The sequence below is a fragment of the Crotalus tigris genome, unplaced genomic scaffold (assembly GCF_016545835.1).
Source record: "Crotalus tigris isolate CLP2741 ecotype Arizona unplaced genomic scaffold, ASM1654583v1 scf7180000024434.1680833, whole genome shotgun sequence".
In the NCBI taxonomy this organism is placed as follows: domain Eukaryota; kingdom Metazoa; phylum Chordata; class Lepidosauria; order Squamata; family Viperidae; genus Crotalus; species Crotalus tigris.
In genome coordinates this window covers 679,943-704,912 of record NW_024100602.1, presented here as the reverse complement: position 1 = coordinate 704,912, position 24,970 = coordinate 679,943, and the positions used below count along the sequence as shown (strand labels likewise).

The window sequence follows — 24,970 nt, the reverse complement described above, 5'->3', positions numbered from 1 at the left end:
TTAGGTCCTTTTTACTTTATTTTCTCTGAAAACAGGCAACCTCTTTGTTATTCCACCTTTCAGTGGCCTCCTCCCTGTGAAGTCAGTGCCAACTAACTCAATCTGAAAATAACAAGTGCACAGCTGCCATGCAAGCTGTTATTCAGTTTTATATTAAGCTTTTTAACCAAGTTGATGTACTCCAACAAAGAATATCCTCCCAAAGAACGTAAGGTTTCCATAGCAAGCAGGGAGTGAATTAGAAGCAGTTGTTCAAATAATTCCAAGCACCCTCAAACACCTGCAGAAATCCTTCCTCTTGAGTGGAGATATCTTTTAACCTCTTTATTGTTCCCAAAAACTAGAGGGCTATTGTAAGTCTGCCCCTTTTATACAGTATTATAGTTTTGATCCAGAACCATAGTTCTTCTGTAGTTCAATACAGAGGAAAAATATATAGGCTCAACACAGAAGTCTCTACCTTCCTGTGTGGCTAACAGCTATCTGTGGACATACACGTATCAGAGACTAACCAGAGATTTTGGTAAAAAATTAGGGGTGAAAGTATTAAATTCCTCTCCTTGATACCGCAGCAGTGAAACATAGCCACTAGGAGGAAGTAATGAGAAAATTACTTCATGCGTCATTAATAGTATCCAAAACAATGCCCAGCATACTTTGAAAGCACCATCCTATATCTAAGGTGTGCTTTTCTCGGGAGAAATAAGGTTTTACATCCAATGTAGCATTTGTCTCTGGTTGGGAGAATTTCTAGACTCTGATTCTTGTGACTTGCAATAGTGCAACCAAAATAGACTGTGGTTGACTACTGGCGTATTTTCTATTCTAGGTCTCGTATCTCCAAGAAGGTAGCTTAGATCAGCGAAATAGCTGGAAAAGTCTAAATCTGCCACTGAACAGTTTCAAAGTCATCCTCAATGCCTTAGATGAAAATGGAGAATCAATAATGGAATTTTACATTTCCTTTTTTTTCAATATAATAGAATAGAATTATTGCCACTGGTCACTGTTTTCATGTTTAGAAGGCAGGGTTATTTTATTATTTTTGCATAGAACAAATCAGAAAATGAGTGCAAAACCTAAATCACACATTTGGTTGTAGAACTTATCTTTTCCATATGACAGAGTCTCAGATCTGGGGCTATGATCAGAGTTTTCCAATTAGTCTAGTCTTGTCTGATAGTAGCAATAGAAGTACCAATAGAACTATTATTCAGAAGCTAAGATCATTATTCACCGTTCTAAGTTCTCCTTGGAAATAATAAATCCTTTCTTTTGTTTTTATTACTATGAATCATTTGTTCTTACCTACTACCAAATAAATCTAGACTTCTTGGAGAATTTCTAGTCATTACCAAATAAACAAGTTGCTTCAAATAGAGAAAGGCAATAGACAGAAAAGCAGGTTTCACAGAACCAGTGGCTATATTATACTGAAGAAACAGAATTTATTATACTATGAATTGCTCAGGTGTTCATTGGGAAGCAATAATCAGTCTCTTACCCAAATTTCTAGATTTGCTCACACTGCTCATAGCTGTGGAAGGAACCAGAGTAACAACTGGCAAGAAAACCCCTATTACAAGGATCCATAAATAACAAAAGGGAGGATGTATAGATTTTTTTACTACTTTTTTTGCTGAAAATAATATGTATAGCCAATATGCAGGAATAACGAGCAAATTCCATTTTTTAAGAATTAACTCAGACTGTGGAATAGCAGCAACAAGATCCACAGCCCAATGACATAAAGGGACTGCTTTCCGGGTAAATTCTGAATGGCCTTTTCTCCTTCAGGTATGGGCCTGCTTTTTGAAGAGTCTCTTGCCTGCTTGGGCACCTCGCTGAGCTCCCTTCATCAGATTCGTGTAGTGTCCTTGAAGTTTGGCTTTTTTCCTACCAGAGAGAACAGATGATAATCAGTACTGAGGCTAATCAGTTTTGCCTACATTTGATCAGATAAATGTTTAAGGGAGTAAAAAAGGAATTTATGTATTTGAAGATAAAATATATGCATTATAGTGAGCCATATAGAGTTTTGGGTTTTTCTGAATCTGGAGGTTATCACTGGTTGCTAGGTTTCTAGCAACCTTTTACACTCTTCTTCACTACTCTTACCTCCGGTTTAGGTTTGCTCTGTTCAGTGGGATGTATGCATAAGGATCGAGCCCACCCTTTTTCTTGATGTCACCTTTGCCTTTCTGTAAGAAACAATAGAATCTAAGCTCAGTGATAGGCAATCTAGCAAAAGTACATGGTAATAGCCCTAAGTCCCCAAATCCATTCCTCCACTAGCTTTCCAAAAGACTTGATATTTAAGATGTCAGTTACTTGCTCTGAACATAGAACTTTTTAAAAAGGAAATAATTTTTTTTCCCAATATAATGCTATTATATTGGATTATCAAGATAATCCTGTTTTTACCAATATATATATAATAACAGAAATGGAAAATGAATTGATTCTAGATGCAGGATATGATTTTTTTTTCTGTCTAATCTACTCGTCTCAACCTCCCTAGAAAGTGTGCAAGAAGTATGGACTGTCACTTCTTAGGCCTTGGGTCTATTTTCTTTCCTACCCTCCACTTAGCAAAGGTTGCTAAAAAGTTATGAGAGCTTTGAGGAATTGTTGAAGAAGAAACTTTGGAAGCTGCTTCAACAACATAGAGGAGTTGGTGGGAAAGAGTGTGCAGGAAAAGTCATAAATGAGGATCTTAAAACTCAGTTCCTAAGGTGGAATTCCCTACTGTTTTAAATTGTGCCCAAAGAATACAGTATGTCCCCAAAGATATAGACTTTTCCATTTCTGTTACAAACCATCTGAGGATATCATAAATCCATGCTTCAATTGACAAGATTATAACACATGATTCTACGATAGGAAAACAAGTAACTTCTTATACCTACATCAGATTTGGGCCTTAATCAATCACCTTATGATTTTACCTTTGCTTTGTATTCTGCCCCAGGTGCTGCATTCTTGCTAACAGGCCGATGAATTCCTTTGCCCCCCGCTATAAAGAATAAACAAACAAATTCTACCTATAAGTTTTCATGCAGAGTTTGTGACCTTTTTTAACTAACATTTTATTAAAAGGCATATTCTTTCATGAAATGCAGCTTACTTAACATGGGTCTCCAAACACAATTACATAATAATTTATGTATCAACATGATTGACTGAATGCATCAAGATTAGAATGGAAGCAGAGGAGGTTCCACTGAGATTCTTTCAATGGATTATCATATAGATGTACAACACACAACTGATTTTAATCAAGGTCTTATTTCTAAGTAACTATTTCATTCCCCCCCCCCCCATGTCAAAATAGACCAGAATCCATGCAGTGGTGGCTCATTCCATAACAGCCCCCAAAGAGCATCCCAACCTTTGTACTGTGGCTGTGTATCAGCAGTAAGCCCTTCATCATCTGCCTTTTCCCGAAATCGACGTTTTCGAGTCTTCTTCTGCAAGACAGATGTCATACATCAAAGCAACACTTGATAAGATCAACCATCTTCTTTTCTGTGCCTTCTTCTTTCCTACATTATTTAATGGAAATAGGGAATCTATCTGATAAGTCAATTGTAATTCTCTCCAAATGTCCGAGATCCAGCCATCACAACCCTAAGGCAAAGTAGAGACACACAACTTGTGAAACCACATTTGCATTCAGCCCTGACATCTACCACAGATGTCGCCAAATTTACCAGGAATGTAACATAAGGGGAAAATATGTGTCTGCAAAGATCATTTCAATGTCATTTAATTTTAATGAAATCAAATTTAGTTCTTTGAGTTGATTCAGATGGTCCCCAACTTGCCATTCAACCTCAACTCTTAAACAAATTACATAGTATTGGTATAAAGACTTCTTAATATTTAAAGAGAATGCCAACAATTCTTTTTCCTCCCCTTCTTCACTTACATTGATTCCAACTTCCTGCATTAACTCGGCTGACTCCTCATTCAATCCTGTGGTAGACAGCATAACATAGATCAGAGACAGCATAAAATGTGTACCATAGTTTTTTTTAGGCCAAATCCTTTTCATAAAACTTATAGATAAGAGAAAGAGCAGAAGGGCTGGAAGCGATCTTGGATGTCTTCTAGTCCAATCTCCTGCTCAAGGCAGGAGCCTTATATCATCCTAGTCAAATGATTGTTTGATCTATTTTTGAAAATTTCCAGTGATGGAGCACCCACAACCCCAGGATCATCCATTGATTAATTGCTCTGTCAGAAAAAAAAATCTTTATTTCTAGGCTGGATCTCTCTTTTAACAATCTTCCACAAATTATTTCTTGTCCTGCCTTCTGATGTCCTAGAAAATAACTGAATCCCCTCTTCTTTGTGACAGACTCTAAAGTACTGGAAGACAGCTATCCTGTGTCCCCTAATCTTTCTCTTCAATAGGCTAGATATCCTGTACCTAGCTCCGTAACTGGAGGTTATAAAATTTAGCCTCCAGACTCTTTATCATCTTTATTACTTTTCTCTGCACTTTCCACGGTTTTTTTTTTTAATGCCTGCATTAAAAATAATCTCAATTCTGTACTGAGAAACTATTGGGTTCTATATTCCATAAGCTCCACAATATCACATTACAGAAATTCTAGATATATAAATCTAAAATGCTTCCTTGTATAACTCATTCTGTTTAAACAGCTTTTGTTATTTCTGTAATCAATTGAGAAAGGAAACTGGAGTTATGGAATGATCATTGGATAGTTATTTGATGTGCATTTAATCAACCGCTGAATGTTTGTACCTGTAGGTTCTTCTTCCTCTTCACATATGATTAAGCGACCATCAGCTGATAATTTGAAATCATGTTTAACTTTTCCAGTTTGGGCAGTGCCTGGCCTGGTAGCTACATGACAAAACAGCACAAAAGGCTTATGAAAAAAACATATCTGGCCCTCCACCCTAGGCATACTGATCTATCTATCTTCCCCATCAAATTAAAGTAGTAAATACTATGAACTTAAAATGGGCCATCTTCAAAATTCCTCTTACCTAACACCCTGTGTGCCACATTTGGATCCAAGAAGTTGAGGGGTTCATCACTTTCTCCCTCCTTAAGCCAAGCTTGGTTTTGTTGCCTTTCCACTTTCCTACTCGTTCTTCCTTTTTGTTTGCCGGTCTCGTCTTCTAGATCAGAATCTGAGTCTGCCAAGACATTCTCAATGCTACAACCAAGGGCATAGAAACCACACAAGCTTATTTATGGAGAGTCCATAGATCATTTCAGGTTCCAAAGCACTAGGAACCAGTCTTAAAAATATTCTTAATCTCTATTCTAGTATGACATCAAGATTCTGAGCGTGCACCTCATCCGTACCTGTCTCCCTTAGATGGTGCTAATGTTTTTTCTTCTTCTGCAGAAGTGGCTGCAGTTCTTTTCACAGCTTGTCTCTTGCGGTGTCTTGATTCTGCCTTACGAATATTAAGCAGTACTTTGTGATATGATTCAGGAAGCAGAGCCTGCAAGGGCTCAAACCTAGGAAGTGAAAATAATAATCCAAAATCATAGAAATCAACTTCTTTCATAAACTTCACTCCCAATAATGGAATTTAGTCAAATATCCATGTAGTCTCATTTAGCTTGTAAAAGCTGTTACATTTTCAGCCAAATTACACAACCTTTCAACTGTGCAAATACTGGTCAAAAAGAGACTGAAAGTAAACTGATTTCTACAAAAACAGGTTAAAAATACCAATTAAAAGCAGGCTTCCACCAACATGGTTGCTTCTCTTTCCCTTAACTCTCTGAACATGAAGGGAGACAAAGTGACTGAGATGAAAGAATTCTTGTGGTTCTATTTGTCTGAATATCATAACTGAGTTATACAACAAGCAATAAATTAATCACCATGCACTGGATTTTTGTAAACATATTAGGCATAAATGCTAAGAATGTGGATAATTTAATTTTACCGTACTTTCTTATCTTTTCTCTGATTTATAAATGATATTTAGGAAATGTTTACCAAAGAATTAATCATAAAGGTTCGTCCGTATCTTATAAGTGATATAATCTGCAAGTCTAGAATTTATAAAGGAAAATCCAGCTTCAAAGGACATACTGTACTTGACTAATTACAAATCTTGTTATACTGACTGATCCTAACCAGTGGAACAACCTGCCTCCAGAAGTGGTAAATGCTCCAACACTGGAAGTTTTTAAGAAGAGACTGGATGGCCATTTGTCTGAAATGATATAGGGTTTCCTGCCTGAGCAGGGGGTTGGACCAGATGACCTCCAAGGTCCCTTCCAACTTTATTATTATTATTATTATTATTATTATTATTATTATTATTATTATTATTACTACTACTACTACTACTACTACTACTACTACTACTACTACTACTACTACACCTGGGCTTTTAAAAATCTATGTGATCTTTGCTATAAAAAAAGCATGACTTTGATAATGCCAAGCAGCAACTCTTCAGTAATATTTCAGGGTCTAGTTCAGTGGTTCTCAACCTGTGGGTCGGGACCCCATTTGGGGTCGAATGACCATTTCACGGGGGTCGCCAAACAACGCAGTCCGCTATTTTTTCCCCCTTTTCCTTAGCTGTGCTATTCCCTTTTATTCTGTTGGCTTTTGAAAGCCAATAGAATAGACTCTCTTGAATAGAGTCTAATTCTATTGGCTTTCAAAAGCCAATAGGAATTGTCCAGGCTTTCTCTGCCCTGCTGAGCCCGCCAAAAGTCCCATTCTGCAAACGGTGCTGCACCAGTTGAATAGTCCTTGACTTACGACCGGTTGAGTAGTCGACTTACGACCGGTTGGGGGTCGCGGCATTAAAAAGGTTGAGAACCACTGGTTTAGTTTAATATCATAAGTGTGTCAAGCATTGGGAAATCAGAAGATTCAGGCAGTTCAAATTAGTATAAAGATTTATTAGAAGCTTAAGTTCTCTACAAAAATCTGAGCTACTAACGGTCAAGGAAAATGAGCGGAAATTAAGAAGGCATTCAATGTGTGCTGGACTTAGATCTCTTGCGGACATGCAGGGACTCATGACTTATGATGCATTTGACCCCTCCCTTGGGCTCAGCCTGGTCACCTCTTATAAGTATTATTCTCAGCACAATATAAGAATTATAATATAAAGCTAATTATAAATATTTATTTTTTTTAATTTAAATTACTAGTATCAAGCTACCCATGGGGATAATTGAAAATAGAGGGAGAGGGAGAGAGGGAGAAGAGGGGGAAGAGTGGGAAAAGGGAGAGGGAGAGAGAGAGAAAGGCTTTGTTCAAAGACATGCTCCCTTTTCAAATAATCTGTTAGCATCCTTCATTAATGCTATGAAAGAATGGTGACTATAACTAGGAAAAAATACAGCCTCACAGGGTAAAAAATACAGCCTCACAGGCTTTTATCAGGGAATCCACAAGAGCAAAAACAAAAAAACTTGTGGGGAAACATCCTCTGAATATTTCCTGTCTCTCTGCATAAAGTGGTAAGAATGGAAAGGACCATAGAGAGTTATTTTCTTATCTGGGATTAGATTAAAAAGCACTTTCAGTGGAAGGAGGAATGCTAGACAAAAATGAGCAGATCCCCATGTAATACCTGCAAACCTCAGTGCCTCATTTTCCACTGCAAACTTCTATTTGTGTATGTGTGTTTATTTATACACATACTCCTGTATCTAAAATGGGCTATCTCAAGTCCAGCCAATCAAGATAGCAAGGCTCTGGGTGAGTTATATTTCTAGAATGTAATGAGGCGGATTTTCATCTCTCTGATCACCAAAATATTAGCCCCTTCCCTCTTTAACTTCAGCACTAACCCAAATTTCCGGATCAATTTGGAAAGGAGATTTCGCAACTTCATACGAAAGTGGCGCCTCATGTCATCTGTCAATCGTCCAATGGCTTCTAACTGTAGAAAAACACAAAGTTTTAAAGTTTGGCCACTCTCTACACCTCACTTTCTCATAAGCCATTCCTGTCAATCTGCTCTGACATATATTGACACCTTGGACTGGTATCTTGCTACTTCCCAATTGCAATAGGAAGGAAAGAATACCACAAAGAACTGGATTAAAGTTGAATTAATGGACTTTAACTGACACCAAGAAACTGAGAATGACTTATGGCAGGTTCTAAGAATTCAAATACATTTCCATATTCCTCTTTTTTTAGTTATGCAAACTAGATATGCTATCTTTATTCCCAAGGTGCTGATCCCTCAATGTACTTCCTCATTCTCACCATAGTTTCCAAGTGCCGACCCAACAATGTTGTGTCCAAGAGCAGGACTGTCACTTTAATGAATCCTAGAGCTGATTTGACAACATCCCGAGTACGTGAGCCTATCATGAGGCAAACATGTTTCACCAGCTGCTCGAGGGCATCTGACCCAATATGTTCTGCAATAAAATGGATTGTATTAGAAGTATCAACTTCAATTCTTCAGATTCTCTTCAAGTCTTAGGAAAACAACAGCATCCTTCGAGTTACTACCAGGCACAAGTAATTCTGCAGCTAAGTAGCAATCTACTATGACTTATAGTGCCAACAGCAGGTATTGTGCTGGGAAACTTCAGGTTTACAGTTCGTTGTTCAAGACAGTCAGTATACCAGAAACACCATCTTAGCTCTATCTGAACAAATGTTCAACCCAGCTCAGTTCAAAAGCAGCCTCAAACATCAATTAGTATTTTTATCTTAAAGCAGTTGCCAGTATTAGGAAGATGTTCTGTTCTGAACTGTTGCTGGTATAAACTGTTAGTCAAACCAGTTGTCGGTCTCTATTTTCTCACCTTTGAACTCATATAGTAGACGGGTAAGAGCAAGCACAGTGCAGCTGATCATAGTGACAGAGCCAGTTAAGCCTGCATAGATCAGGAGGAGATAACGCTGTATTCCCTCTGAAACGACACATGCAAGAGTTTGTATTGTAGTTATATATCAAGAACACAACTTATAACAAGATTAATGAAAAGCCTCACAAGAACACAAATAATTGAACAGAAATTTGTATAGGGGGAAAAAAAACTATGGAGACAATGTTAAAACTCAAGTCTCAAAGCAAGTATCTTGGGATATCAGCATTCATCCACCTCTAAATGATAACAGTCATAGGTTCAATCATGGAGCAATTACTTATATTTTATATTTTTAAAATATGACAAAGTTCCTAATGTCTCTACGTAGGATGAATCTGAGGAGCCACTAAGGTGGGCGGTTCATGATCTGATCTAATGAAAGGCAGCATTGTAAGATGAGAATGCAGGAGACAGGCAATATAGGGGAAATGATGGGAAATAATGCACATATGAGGCTGAGATGATGAGTGGAGAGTTTTAGTCATGAATATATAATCTCAGACATGCAATCTGATGTCCCTAAGGATGTGAGGAAAATCTAGGAAATGAGCAGATTATGCCAATGGAGACCGGGGTTGCAGAAAAAGGATGAAATACTTCTTAGGTTGGAATTCAGATCTCTACAGAGATTGGTTTGTCCCATAACTCTTTTTTTTAACAACTTGGAAATTCTTAGATTGATTCAGAAGAAAAAAAAAGACATGCTATTGCTGGACCTTTCCATTTGGCACATCCCTATTTTGGCTTTCAACTTTCTATATATGCAAGTATAGGGAAAGCTATGATAGCTAAACAACATTATGCAAAATAACCAGATATACCTGGATTAATTAATTTGCAAAAATTAATCAACATTTTAGAATTCTGCAATCCTGTGTTTAACTGGGAACATTAAACATATTCAAACATTATACTAGACCAGACTTGTTTTAAGCAGGGCTTGTTGAAGGAGTGATTCACAAAAACTAAAATTAAAGAAAAACACTGCATTATGATTTAAGGAGGAACAGTTTATTATATAGGTAGACCACAACTGAGCCCAAAATTTCCACTGTTAAGCAAGACAGGTACCCTATTTTATTATCTTTCTTGCTACAGTTGTTAAGTGAATCACTACACTTGTTAAGTTAGTAACCTGGTTATTAAGTGAACCCCCATTGATTTTGCTTGTCAGAAGGTCACAAAAGGGACCTTCAAGATAATCCTGAGACATTCAACCGTCATAAGTACATGCCAGTTGCCAAACATCCAAATTTTGATCACGTGACTATGGAGATGCTGCAATTGTCCTAAGCATGAAAAACAGTCAAAAGTCACTTTTTTCAGTACTGTTGTAATTTCGAATGGTCATTAAACAAATAGTTGTAAGTTGAGGACCTTCAGTACAGACTAGCAATAGGGAGACGTTCAGTAGTAAAACTGAGAAACATGAAGTACTCAAGATGAAAAGGGATGCAAAGTGGTCTAAATGAGAAAGGAGACAGAGTAGAGCAAGCTTGGCAAAGAATGATAAAAAGAAACACCCTTTGCATGCAAACACCCACATAAGCAAACTGGGACTCACCATTTGGAGTGAGACCAAAGCGTATAAAAGTGTGACCAATTTCTACCAACAGATTGTAAGCATTTTTGCGGGCCCCCACAGAGACTTCTTTGGTGCAAAGGATAATCTGGAGAGAGCAAAGTTATGGTCAATAGTTTGATCATCTACCTATTGCATCCAATCTGATTTTAATACCTGCATCAGTTATCATCCATTTAAGGAGAGAGGGAAGAAAAACTAAGAGTCTAGAATTCTAACCATTATTCTAAAGCTTACAATTACAATAACAGTAACAAAATTAAGCTAATTTAGAAATGTCTTACCGCGGTAATTGTTTTTTAAGAAAGACTCAACTAGGTGGCTATAAATTTTTTCAGTACTATAGGCAATTTTCTTAACTTTGAGGAATTTACAATTCCATACTCCTATCTTACTAATATTGACTAATTACTGAGAAAATATTTTTAATTATTGCTGAAATGTTATTTAAGCTTAAAGATGGATCTATTAACTCCTCAGCAATGTTTACTGCAAAATAGTCAGACTGAACACTGAATGAAGGGAGCTACTCTTCCCACTGTAAAGGATAAAGTTGCTATCTTTAATTTGCATAACCCCTGCAAATGGTAGCAGTAACACACTCCAGGATATTCTGGTGCTAACTCCATTACGAGAGTGCTGAGGAGAAGTACAACCCTTCTTAAAGAAAGACCTAAAGTTTGCAATAAAGAGAAAGCAATGTAGAAGAAAAGGTGATGATACAGTTTCTTTTCCCTCTTTTACAAGTTTGCTAAGAGCCTTACAAGTTTTCATAGTCAACTTGATTCATCCAAATTTATATTGCACCTTCTGATTTTTTTTACTGCTGTTTTATGTTTTAAGTACATTACCTATGTTGTACAGTTATATTATTATTATTATCCTTCCCATCTTCTTTAATACCTTATTGGTATCATTATTATGATTATTGTTACTCAGTTGCTTTGCATGTACACTGAGAGCTTTTGCACCGGAGACAAATTTCTTGTGTGCCTAATTATAATTGGTCAATAAAGAATTCTATTCTATTCTATTCTATTCTATTCTATTCTATTCTATTCTATTCTATTCTATTCTATTCTATTCTATTCTATTTAAATAATTTTATAATATTTTCAGAGATGTTTTATTGTGAAATTGTTGCATTTCAAATTTGAAGTTGTTTTAAACTTACTTATATATTATGGCCAAAGGTCAGGGATGGTTTTATAACAAAAAGCAGATCTGACATTTTATGAATGAATAAAATAATATTTAATTCCATGCACTTAATTTTTCACCATCTCCTGACCACATAATTCTATACTCAAATTTCCAGTTTCTTCAGGGCTACGCTCTCTCACCTCTGGCACCAGGGCTGTGACAAAATCTTCATGTTCCACTGTCAGTTGTTTGATAACATGGAAGAGGCACTTCAGACGGGGCTAATAACAACAAGAAAAAAAAGTGATATGGAAATATACTCAGCATTCCCAGACATCATTCTTTGATATTCATCATGGTTTGCATCTTATCTACTTTGGATGGTAAAAAGATTTTTCCTTACTCTCTTGGCAGGTGAGGTTGCCCTGGTTAGGGAGTCCAACAGAGCACTCTTCAGTTCCTCCAAATGACTTTGAACAAAATTTTGACACGCAGGTCGGTCAGAGGCACACACTTCCTCTAGCACCCGATAAACTTTTTTCTGTATTCTATGATCTTTATTCTAGGATAATCAGATCAAATAGATTATTCAAAATATATAATTTGCATACATAAAAGCACAGGGACTCAATCCTCATAAGCTTAAAAGGGAAGACACCATATCCACCACCACCACCCGTTGTATTTTGGGCACTACTTCTAAAGACCACCTGGAAAGTGCAGTTGGTTCACAATCAGTGATCTGCTTATTGGCTGGCGCTTCTTACTTTGAGAATATTACACCTATTTTGTAAGGTTACAGAGTAGCCACTAGGTTTCGGGTGCAAACTGCTACTTTTGGCTTATGAAGGCCTACAAGATTTAGTGCCAAGACTCCAACCAGACTCGACTGAGACAAGCCCTGAGAGAAACTCCAAGTGGTGCCTCATTTTCATGAGGTAAGAGGGCCAAGACCCCAAAATGTAACTGTTCAATCATCTTACCTCTACCATGCCTCCTTGTAGAAGGGCCAGTGGCCTCTTTGGCAATGGCCTTCTGAAAACTGACCTGTTTTTGTGTCAGAAGCACTTACAGAGCTAACCGTAAGGGGTTTCTGGGTTGAAAGGATTTACTGGTGATAACATTGTTGCCCAGGGGACACCCAATTGCCAAAAATAATGCAATCTTTATCTTGGAAGATCTCTGAATTTTGGGCATTTTAATGCTTTTAGTTTATTTAGCTTGTATTTTATTGTTTGGTGTGAGTGAGGTGTTCTCAAGCTATTACTTTGGATATAAATTGTTCAGTATATATTATCTATTCTTATAAGGTCTCTGGAATCTTGAAGGATTTAGCAGCATACAAAACAAATAAATTCAAGAAATAGCTACACTCCCCAACAATCAAATAAGTGGCCATTGCTATGCTGGCTTGGCCTGGTCTAAGCTATGTGGAAAATGCTTATAAATGAGCAATTTCAAGTTGCTGAGAGGATGTTTAAATAAAAAAAAACCCACATATTATATGGATCTTTCCAAAAAAAGCAACAGTTCAAATAATTTTTCCTATCAGTACAAAATTTAAAAATGTATGGCTCCCTCAGTTAATAAAACATTTTTTTCACTAGCCCCATGAAAAAAGGATTACATGTAGTCATGCCTCTTAGTTTTTTAACTGAAAAGGACAGCAGTGCATCTTAGACCAACAAAATGCTAGATGATAGGATTGTGCCTACTACCATGGATAAATTCATACCACTGTTTGCACCTGCCAAACAAAGTTTTAATTGCAGTTTCTTCAAAAAATGAATGAAATGTGTTATCTAGAGCTCTTCCTTCAATGTGATAGCCCCATTGATCAAAAGCAGGAGGGTCACACTGTGAAGTGTCACAACACAGAACCCAACAGCTGAACAGTAACTCACTTGCAGGGAGGAGTAGATGCTGCCATACAGAGCATGCAGAGATGACTCATCAGCATAGGGAGCCATAGCAACCACAAGATCTAAAATGGAAAGCCTGCAGCAAGAAGGACACAGTTAGAGGAACACAATCCTAATAATCTTCATGAATTTGAACTCTTTCAGAATAGAAGACTAACTCTTCTTATAATGGCATAAAGCTACCAGGTCTAAACTAGAATTAGCAATGGAAAGACTATGTGGCTCACCCTGAAATTTATTTTACTCCTTGTTTCCTTCCCACCTTATCTAAGGGAATGGGACAAAATCCCCCTAATTTTGACAGAAGATAACAGGACCAAAAATAAAAGATGTCTGGATGTCTCACAGATTGATATACATAACTGAGATGTATGTCCTATCTTCTGCAGCAAATAGAAGATAAATGCTGAGCATACCCACTTGAAGTGTAGAAGAAAACACCATAAGATAAAGCCTATCGCTCTGGTAACTTTACATCTAGACAAGATGGATGGCACACAAATCTAATAAATAAATAAATAAACTTTACCTAGTGAATTCTGAACTATCAGAACTGATCAGTTTCTCACAAGCTTTCTCCAGGAAGGAATTCACCAGCTGCCGTGAAAGATAGAAGAAAAAACTCCATATAGAAGGATGTTTTTCCAGGACCAGTAGCACATACCACCATAAATCCCAAAATCAGTTTAGCTTCAGGCATCGTCCTATTTTAGTACTCCAGCAAATGGTGATTTTTTTTTTTCAAAGACTGCTACTCACCCCTGCTTCAGTAACTGTCAAGTAGGCTCGGATGGTGTCCAACAAAGAGCGCCGGTGCACTGAGCTCTCACTATCATCACCCTCTTGGCTGTATACATTGAACATGATGGGCAGAAAGTTCTTTGCAAAGCGCCCAACCTCAGCACGCTCAGGCTCTGGAAGCAGAAAATGGGATGAAGAAAGAGTTACTGTGAGTGCAAGGAATTTCAGACAGTTTAAGCAGGACTCTTGCCAGGCCTTTCCACCATAAAAGCTTCATCCTCAGACAAATCTAGGGAAGATTACATCATAATCCTTTATTTCCTAAGTCTAGGAACAAATGGAAATGTGGTGAAGAAGTTGCCAATATGGCAATTAACAAGTTATATTTACCTGTTCGGCAGCCCTTATTAATTAGCCTGCGCAAAGCTTGGCACACTATCTGCTGCAGTTCAGAACAGTCGTTAATGGCCGTGCCTAGAGTGCGTGCCAGTCCTTTGAATGAGAGTACCACATCTGTAGCATGGCTGCAGAAACTAGGTAGCAAGGTCCAGATCTGAAAGACAAAAAAGGCAAAGTGAACACCTTTTACCTTCACTGGTATTTCCTATGTCAAAATCGTAATATGCTTTATACCAATATGCTTTATATTGAAAAAAAGAAACCAACCAACAAGCAAAATTCCTCACTTGCCACTGGAGTGTATTGTAGATCTTAGCTTCTAAATCCTGACCTGCCTGGGCAAGCTCTGTGGCTGCAAAAAGAGAGAGATCTATTCGTAATTGTGTTTTAAGAGGCACAGGGATAGGAATGAGGAACAGATGACTCTTCAGATGCTACTGAATTCTATCTCCCAGTTTTTTCATTGTTCATGACTATAATAGCTGGCATTGCTGGAATTCAGCAACACACCATAGCATAAACCTCCATCCTTGCATCTGAAAAAATAACTGACACCATTGTGTCTGCAAAGTATCTGAAATATACATACTAATGCAATATCACAAGGATAAGGAAATTATCATGAGATATTTGACACATATTTGTTTACATTTGGTTGGTAATCAGTAATTTGCTTATTGAATACCTTCCAAAACTTTTCACAATGTATAAAGAGAAAAAAATGTAATTAACCTACAATTTTAAACCTTGATTTTTATAAAATTATATATACCAAGTAGTCCAAATTGTAATCTCCTAGAAAAAAAAATCAACTTAAGAGACTAGGTTTTATTTTTGGAAACCTCAATTGTAAAGGTGATGGATTCTCCAGGTTTATTTTGTCACATGGTTTTTGATGTCCAAAACTTAGGTTTACTTGCAAGTATTATAGCTTATCCTAACTGGATATCTAATTACCTCTGTTTTTTAAAGAAGCAGCAAGTGGCAGGAAATGACTGGAGAAGAAAGCAAGTGGTGCACTTTGGATGTGGTCTCGGAGCACAGGAAGGAGCCAACTGCGAGGAAAATCCAGTGTCTCCCTGTAGATAATATAATGGTACAATTAAAAGGCATCAGGAAATGTCACCAGTGAGTATGCCTGATTTATGTGCTAATATACTTTTCTCAATACTTTCTGTTTCTAGCCACAAAAATGTCACACAGAACCATAGAATTTAAAGGGACAATGTAGCATTCTTGTCATATGGCTTCCTAGTTTCTCTTGAGCATACAGATAGTCCTCAACTTATGACCAAAATTGGGAGGAGAACAGTAGTCAATGGTGAAGAGGCTGTTAAGCAAAATGCCCACATGACCCCTTCATTCAATGACTGCAATCTTGGCACTTCTGGTTGTGGTCATTAAGCGATCTCCTGGGTTGTTAAGGAAATGAAGTGAAAGGACTACCTGCCAAGAGGAAATCTCAGCTCAGTGTGGACCTGAGATCCTCCCCACACAAATACCCTCCGACAGGGAGGCAGACCAAGAAAAGGGCAAAGGAAATAGGGAGAGATGCATTTTGGGCTCCATGCATGCTTGGATTTCAGATGTCCAAAATGGATCTGAGATTTCAGATTTATGATTGTAAGCTGCCCAGAGTTACCTTGAGGTAAGATGGCGGAGGCTATGAATTTTATGAATGAATGAATGAATGAGAAAGAAATCCAAGCACACACATAGCTTCAAATCCTTCCCACCTCTGCAGAGAACTTCTCAAAAGAGGGGAGAGAGGGATTTTGACCTCTGCAGCTGCTTGAATTTTGGTAACAGAAGTCCGCATGCAAAGAACTTGGGCTTCTTCTCCCTCCACCAATGCAGATTTCAGCTATTGAGATGCAAACGTCATGGGTCAGCAGGGAGCTCTTTCAAATCCAGAGTCATGTACTCAAACCACAAGAAGAATCCTCAATCCAATGACCCCTCAAATACCTCTAGTGATTGGCACCCTGTTTTATTAAGCTTAAATTAATAATAAAAAGATTAAGTTGTGGAGCATGAAACATGGCGAGTGTCAGGGTTGCATGCCTAACAGGTCTATTTCGCCTATCTTTGCTTTGTATGATGGTAGGATTTCAAAAATGCCACATAAAACATAACACAGATGCTTATTCTGAGAGTCACATTTTTGTCCCAGTTACATGCCCAGCAATATCAAAGTAACTGTATAAAAATCAACTGATAAAGGAATAAGCTACAGTTTATGGCCACAGCTCAGTGTTAAAGATGTGTTTAGCACGTAAAAGTTCTATTGTGCATGTTTGAAAAAACTCTTGCCTGAAAATTGCTGCCAGTCCATGCCAATAATATTAAACTACTATAAATGGATCAGAAATCTCAGTCTAGAAAGGATAATTTCTGACATTCCTTATAAAAATTAGTCATCATAGAATATACAAATTGTTAAGGAAATCAAAACAACTATACAAAACCAAAAAAAACACTTTACAAATAAATTTGTAAATTATTTATTAAATTATTTATTAATTTATAAAAATACACTTGTTTCTTATTTGTCCCTTCAACCTATGTATTTATTTCAATGCATATTTCTCTTTTTCACTGCTAGAGTCCTTAAAAGCAACTAAAAGCACAATCAAAACTTACAAACCAGATAAAAATGATAGCTAAAATAATATGAAAGCGATGTTTTTTTTCTTTGCTGAATTCATTAATTTTGATTTTTGATGAAGTAATTGGCAGGCTCTGGTTTATGCCTATATTAAACAGCAGATGCTCCCTTAATGCCTTGTGCAACTGCAAAGAAAACCCTCTATGAATAAGGGTAAACGAATAAGGGTAAATGGGGGCATTGCTTTGAAGAAGCAACTGGATTTCAGAATCTTTGAAAAATCAATGAAATTACAAGTCATATTGTTCCTTCCTCTGTAACTTAAAAGTTAGGGGCATACTGGTTTAAAAAAATGTTTTTGGGACTCTGCTTCAGATGTACTGTATACTGAAATTAGTTCAGAAGACAGAATAATATAGAAACTTCACACACACTGGCCTTGCAAATACAAAGATGGAAACTGTACTCACTCTGTGCCATCAATATCTAGGGGAACAGCCTCCAGCACCATTTCAGGGCCCATAGTGGCCACTGCGGCTCCCAGAGTCTGATCAAGCAACACAGTGTGGGGAAAGTGCGAGGAGCTACGCAGGTCAGCTAGGGACTGTAGACACTGCAGCAAAAGAGAAATAAGAAAGGATCACATAGAAAAAGAGCATCACCGTTTTTCATATCCTCTAAGCACAGCTGGCAACCTATGGGTTTTAGAGTCTCTTGGCTGAATTTCAGCAATACAACTCCCAAAGATAAATCTTTTTTTTTCTTTTGAAAAAAGGAGCACAATAAAATAGTGTAAATTTAGGACACGTTTAACAAAATTAAGAACAAAAGATTAAAAAGAGAAGTCCAAAGCCTGTTTATTCATACACTGTCTCATTTGTTAGAGTCTTCTCCCCTGGAAAATATGAATTGTGCCTGGCTCTGTAGGCGCTCAATTCTTTCAACTGGGTGCCTGCAGAAATTCCAACTGCAACGCCTTCATTTCCACACTGGGGGAAAATCATTCTAAAAAATCTCCCCTGTACTGGTTCAAATCACTAACCTTCCAATACTAATTGTATAAACTCACATTTTGTCTCCTTACCTAGGTTCTTAAATCCAGATAACAGCAACCAATAATCCGAAGGCGTTACTCTCTACAGATTTTTTTCTTAATCTGGATACTTGGGAATGCCCTGCTTGTCTCATGTGCCATAAATGTTAATGACCCACAGCATTCCTTTACCTTTTGCATTATAGGATGACACTGCTGCCCACATGCTTCAAAGAAAACCTTCAGCACTTGCAACACCGAGGCCCAAGCTGCATGGTACTGGTATGTCAGACCTTCTTCCACTGCTCTGAAAAGAACCCCCATTGGCAAATCAAAAAGAATCTCAACATTCTGTTTGTAATAAACATAATAACAATGTAACAACAAACAGGTTGTTAAACTGCTGCAACCAAGCAAGCTATTTCATATACCTGAACATCTTGCAAATCTGAGCAGCAGATCCAGATGGAGTTGCGGATGAAACAAGTCCTAGTTCTGTCACTTGAGGGGCCACACATTCATTGAGCAAAACCTGAATCATACAAATTCACATCTGCATCAGCCCACGTTCTCTACAGAGCAAGACCACATAAGCCAGCAATGGCTATGCAGGAAGTTCTTCATCACAAAACTGCACATAGAAATGCCCCACAATTCTTACATTAACAAAAGTTACTAAAATATAGTTCCTGCCAGCTTTGCACTCTACATCTAGAAGTAAGGGCAATGTAATACCATTAGGGTTTGGGCAGCAGCATCCACCACCTGGCTGTGAGGAGAAAGGAAACAGTTCATAGCTACGCTGAAGAGACGAGGAAGATGAGCCCAGCACAGATCCCACTGCAGCCTAAAATCCAAAGAAAAGTTATTTCTGACTATCTGAATAGCATTTCCCAGTCCCCACACAAATCTGCCCCATTATTATCTCACTCTTACTTTGCTAGGTTAACATGTGCCCGTTCCATGACAGCCAGCCAGGCCAACAGAGGCTGCAAGTCATTCTCACTGGGTACATAGTCATAAAGAGCCTGGTGGTGCAGAACAACAGAAAGTGTTACTTGAACAGCCAAGGCTGGCTAGGCAACTTTCACCCAATCTCTGCACTACTTACCATGATAATCTGGGCATTAAGTTCAGCTGGCAGACACACTGGAGATGACTGGGCAGCAAAGAGACTATGAAAAGCTTTCATAGCACATGCTGTCACTAGCTGGGCAGTGACGGGGAAAAGAAAAATAAATAACAATTAAACTTAATAGAAAAATAATTGCTCTTGCTTTTCCTCTTTTCCCATCCTGTAACTAGGACATCAAGTATGATGCAACCCCTCCATTTACGACGAAAGAGGCATTTGGGTTTGCAACTAGGCTGAGCAAGGTACTTAAAGAGAGTAGATAGAGATCATCCATCTTTGTTGTTCATTCCCACTGAAGCTCTCTGATCCTCCAACTAGCTTACACAGTTGTGGCTATATTGCATTCAAAAGACAAGGCAGCACAAAATCAACCTTCAAAGAGGAGGAACACTTACTACATGGCTGAGGGTCATAACTCGAAGCAAGGTTTCACAGCAAGATTTGACAGCTGGAGCAGGAAAACAAGGCAATAAATCACGCAGCAGAGTCAGCATATGCAAAGTTGTTGTGGCCTCCTTAGCACCTGGGGAGCCAAACAAAAATTAGTCCTACTATTCTCTCAATACACAACACATTTATTATTGCTCCTTACAAAGTTTGCATTCCATTCTACAAGTTAAATTTTACAAACATCTTGGGATTGTGCAAAGTTGTGGAATAAATATATAATATTAAAATCCTATAATAAACAATCAACATGAGATTTTTTAGGAAGAAGCATTGTATTTACTTGAAATGTTGAAATTAAAGTGATCCTTCTTCAAAAAAGGATGATTAGACATAAATTAAAATGGGAAAATATTTCTAAGAAGCTGGTCTTTCAGCAAATTTGCTTTAGAGGATAAAAAGAGGAATTGACTAGTTTCAGATAACTTATCCAGCAGTTCTGCATGGGTTGCAGAGTTGTCCTACTGCAGAATACCTGCAATTCTCCTGCCTCTTGCCCTTTCAACCAGTTTCTGAATCATAGCCACAGCTCTCCTACTAAAGGGTTGTTGTTTTTGTTTTTGAAACCAGAATAGATGGTTCCAGGGGGAATTCAGGGGAACAAGGTAGGGATCACAATTAGGGCCAAACAAAGATAAATGGAACAGCTTCTCATCACATGAATTAGATACCTCCAGATTTCTCAATTTGTTGAATGCAGAACTTAGCAGTAGAAATTGCAGCTGGGTGATGTAAAGGAGCTCCATCTCCAAACAGGAACTCACTACCCCTGAGGACAGAGCAAACACCATGCTGAGCAGCCTTGCGGACCTAAAGGAGACAAGCAAGATGGGAGAGGCTGCAGGCTGGGCTAGAAATTTGCCAGAAACTTAACAATTTCAAAAATTGTGAACCATGAACCATATAAAATATATGAACTCACTTTGGGCTTGACATGGACAGTGAAGCTGAGAAGACCATGAAAAACTTGCATTGTCACAGGGTAATTCCATGTTATCAGATTTTGTCTTTGCAGCAATGTAGCTAGACAGGAAAGGACCTGATAAAGAGATAAAATAAGGAGAGAAATGAGACATTGTCCTATAAACACTAGATATCAAGAAGCGTCTTTCGTGACATGTCTATAAAACATCTGATCCAGGAGTTCAGTTTAAATTTAATGTACCTGACAACATGCATCAAGCAAAATCGTGTACTTTTCAGCCCAATAGCAGCCTTAATTCAATCCAGCATTCCTTCACAGTACAGTTCAAAATGCTGAGCAAAAGGGCCTCTAACAGATTTGTTCTCTTAAAATATATAGAACATTGCAGGAAGCATTCTTTTATTAACAAGAGCACCCCACACCTAATATTTAGATAATGCATAGATGGCTACTTTGATGTACTTACCCATCGTAGAGCCAAAGTAGAGTCTCCACAAGCTTGTGATCCCAGAATTCCCATAAAAGCCTTGGAGGTATCAGAGAACTTTTTGATCAACACAGGGCTGGGTACACTGGAGAGGATTCAGAATATGAGAGGAATCAAAGAATTCCACTGCTTTTTGCATTCAGTGATTTCATTCTTGTACAACCAAACTGTGGTATTCTGCATTTTAATCATCCCTCATCCACCCACTACAAGAACAAATTTAAGGAGGAAGCAAACTGGACACAGTTATAGCGATAAGGGAGCATAGCAGAAGAAATGACTAATCATTTCAAAATGTTTTACATAAAAAAGAATATATATGTAAGTCTAAGATATTTCCTTTAAGTAACTTAAGAAAGAAGGATATCTATCATTGACTTCTGGCAAGATCTAGACTCTAATTTGTAGTAGGATCAAGCACATAGGAAAATTATGTCTTCTTTTCATCCCAGCTGAGTCTTTGTCCAAAAAAACCCCAACTTTGTTGCACACCATTTTATAGTGACCTCCTTGATTCCTTTTAATTTCTTCTCTGAATTATCCTAAAGTGCATCCCCAAACTGCATCAAAAATGGTTGTCATGTTCTTAGAACTCACCGCTTCAACACTAAACTTAACAGATAAGCAACAGCAGCCAGGGATTCAGGAGATTCCACAGCTTCCAGAGTAGTCATCTAAGGAGACATAACATAGCTCAGGAAAGCAGAGAAAAGATGGATGCATGGGACTTTATCCTGAAAGAAACTGATCTCTACATTAGCCTACCTAGACACTTTTTTTGATACTTGCTGGTTCTCCCTGCCTCATCCAGCAATCAAAAACATGGAGATGTTTGCTCTCCAGCTTCAGATCACTGATCAGATCACTGACATTTATAGTACACAATGAAAATCCCTGAAATCAAAATGTGGACAGGGAAGGGTACTTTTTAAAAAAATAAGCTGACTACAGAATATATAAGGGAGCAAAATGAAAACTTGTAACATAAAGAGGGAATTCCTGGCTTTTCAGATATTTTTAGATTCTCATCATTCTGTTTTTAGTAAACATACTGCTCTGTATATTTTAGTGTTTCGGAATTGCCGGACTTACATTTGGATATATTTCCTTTGATACTTACCAAGACACCAAAATACTCGGTCTCACTTTCTGTACCACCCTGTGTTCGGATTACCTCTGTGACTGCAGCCAATACTGCACATATCTATAAGAAATCCAACTTAAAGAGTCAAAAACTCTATTCACTCAATTAAAACACCTTGTGATATATTATACTTCTCAATTTATACACAAATCTTACTGATCCTATTCATCAAGCTCTTACAACTGCTGTGAACAAAGAAACATTTATTATCCAGATAGTGGTATCAAAGATGAGACATCAAAGAAAATTCAAACCTTGGGAATCCTCTGTCCTATTCTTTTCTTCCATGAGAATAAAAGAAGAGTGGAAAATATTTGGCTATTATATAATACACATTTCTTTCTGTAATTTATACTCCATCCATATCAATATAGATTTTGGATAGCTCCTATTAAAATATATCTAAAACATTAGGTTCAAAAATAAATTAACCCAGCCTGTGAAACTTTATCCAAACATGGTTTAAAGTCACACAAATCTCCAACCCCAAATGCTTGATGGTCAACAAGTTTTCATCCATTTCCATAATAAAACTATTAGGGCTCAGGGGATAAACTGTTTCAGAGAAACCCATCACATCCTTTACTAGGCTGACTGAATTGAAGAGGCAGAATCTATAAATATAACCTATTCATTTAATGAATGGTAGATGGATACAATTTCTGGAGGCCAATGAAAGATATATTAATCATATACAGTACCTTTGGCAGTTATTATAACCAATGAACAAACAGCAAAGAACAAACGAACCATTCCATCCATTATCAGTTAAGTCTTGGTGGTTCAACAGCTCCAGTCTACTAGTACTATTGCACTTCACTATCTCCAGTATTCTCTTAAAAACTTTTGGTTGTATCTCTAATCTAATTTTTCTTGGGTTTTTCCTCATTATCTTTGCACCTGCTCCTGTCACCAACTATCCTTTTCCTTGCCCTTTTCATTATTTCATGCCCATCCCACCACACACATCTTTCTGTGACATCGTAAGAGTTATATGTGCCTTCCCCCCCCCCCATCAATAGTATCTGTCTCACAGAAGTCAGGCATCAAGAATGTTGTACGCTCTTCCAAGAATATTCTTATGAGATTTCAGTGTGCCACTACAAACATCTCACCCTATTGTATTACTTATCCATAAACAGCTACAAGATCAATTAGGATTATCCCTCCAGATATTCTAGTTTTTAAGAAGTTCAGACTGCTGAACTTCAAAACCAACATGTATGTATTGCTGCCCGATAAGCTCTGCAACATGGATAGTAGTATGTTTCTCCAACTACTGAGCTGACCAGAAGAGTATCTTTTCAGCAGACAGGATAATAGGTTTGCATCTGAGAGAAGTGGCTGGAAAACTGAAATCACTGGGACAATCTAGAAATATAGTGATCTTCCCTATAACTTCAATTATCTAATTAAGTATTTGAATTTTCAAATTCACACATTTCTCTATTTTGTTGAGAATACTTACATAGAATGTCTACTCTGCACAAAATTAGTCGGTTAAGATATTGAGAATCTAAGCTCTTATCAAGCATTAAGAGGACCGCTTGCTCTTTGCTCGTATTCTACTCCCCTTTTATATGTTCTATGCTCTTTGCAGAACAGAATAATAGAGATGGAAAGAACTTTGAAGATCTTCTAATCCAACCCCTTGCTCAGGCAGGAAACCTTATATTATTTCAGACAAATGGTTGTCCAATCTTTTGTAGAAAAAAATTAAAATCTTGTTAATCACAACATTTGTTGGTTTTCATAAGAGTTGGCAGCCACATACCTCCTTATGGGCAGCAGAATTGGATTCCCAAAGACGCTGCACTCTGCTGAAGGTGAGATTAGTACAGTCAGTCAAACCACTCAGGAAAGTTGCAGATGATTTGTGAGTCTTAGCAGATTCACTCTTATCTTCCACCACAAAAGGCTTTGCATTCTCTCTAGACACGGGTCCTGATGACTGCAGTTCATTATGTAGTTTCAAGGCATCTACAGTCAGGTTACTGTTTTCTGTAAGAAGGGCAAACATTGAGCTAATTCTAGAAGCATCACTATCAAATAATTAACCCAAAGAAATTCGTAATAAGCTACCTAAAGGGACCCAAAATAGAAATTTACACACCACAGATTTTCAAAACCATATCCTAATTCAAGATTAAGTAACGTATTTGTAAGCATTTGAACAGGAATGCAGCAATTAACTAATCTATTTTTGCTCAAAATTCATAGAACTATGCGGAATAGTTATTTCTGATTAACGCTCAAGGAACTGCTGTTACCGCCGAAAAGAATCAGCCACTTCAACAGAATTAAAGCCATCGCCTCCGTGACTCCTGCGGCTGCTGCTTTCCTTTACGTACCTGACCGGGGGGCGAGTAGACGACCACGGGCGGCCAGGCGGTAACGTCGTCCCTCCGGATTGCTATCGCTGCTGTGCCCTTTACGCCAACGCTTAAGTTTACCGGCTGTACCAGAGCGCAACTTGCCCGAACGACCCATTTCGCTCGGTTCTCGCCACGGCTCGCCAAAGCAAAAGACCCAAACCACGTGCCG

At 37.8% G+C, this 24,970-nt stretch overlaps 1 protein-coding gene across 1 annotated transcript; it reads right to left on the bottom strand.

Annotated features, from left to right (window-relative positions):
* RRP12 (ribosomal RNA processing 12 homolog) lies at positions 1-24,970 on the bottom strand. The gene is made up of 34 exons (XM_039331110.1): positions 24,778-24,970; positions 24,201-24,427; positions 22,403-22,486; positions 21,880-21,956; positions 21,262-21,367; positions 20,793-20,909; positions 20,542-20,680; positions 19,819-19,946; positions 19,400-19,498; positions 19,225-19,316; positions 19,024-19,135; positions 18,720-18,820; positions 18,481-18,595; positions 17,726-17,868; positions 15,605-15,726; positions 14,935-14,999; positions 14,639-14,801; positions 14,267-14,421; positions 14,037-14,104; positions 13,490-13,583; positions 11,989-12,147; positions 11,786-11,866; positions 10,425-10,530; positions 8,795-8,902; positions 8,244-8,401; positions 7,820-7,911; positions 5,348-5,506; positions 5,023-5,195; positions 4,775-4,876; positions 3,932-3,978; positions 3,392-3,470; positions 2,949-3,016; positions 2,119-2,201; positions 1-1,896 (listed from the first exon to the last, which is right to left on the bottom strand). The coding sequence occupies exons 1-34, from the start codon at positions 24,914-24,916 to the stop codon at positions 1,794-1,796; spliced, it is 3,864 nt and encodes a 1,287-aa protein (XP_039187044.1). The 5' UTR covers positions 24,917-24,970; the 3' UTR covers positions 1-1,793.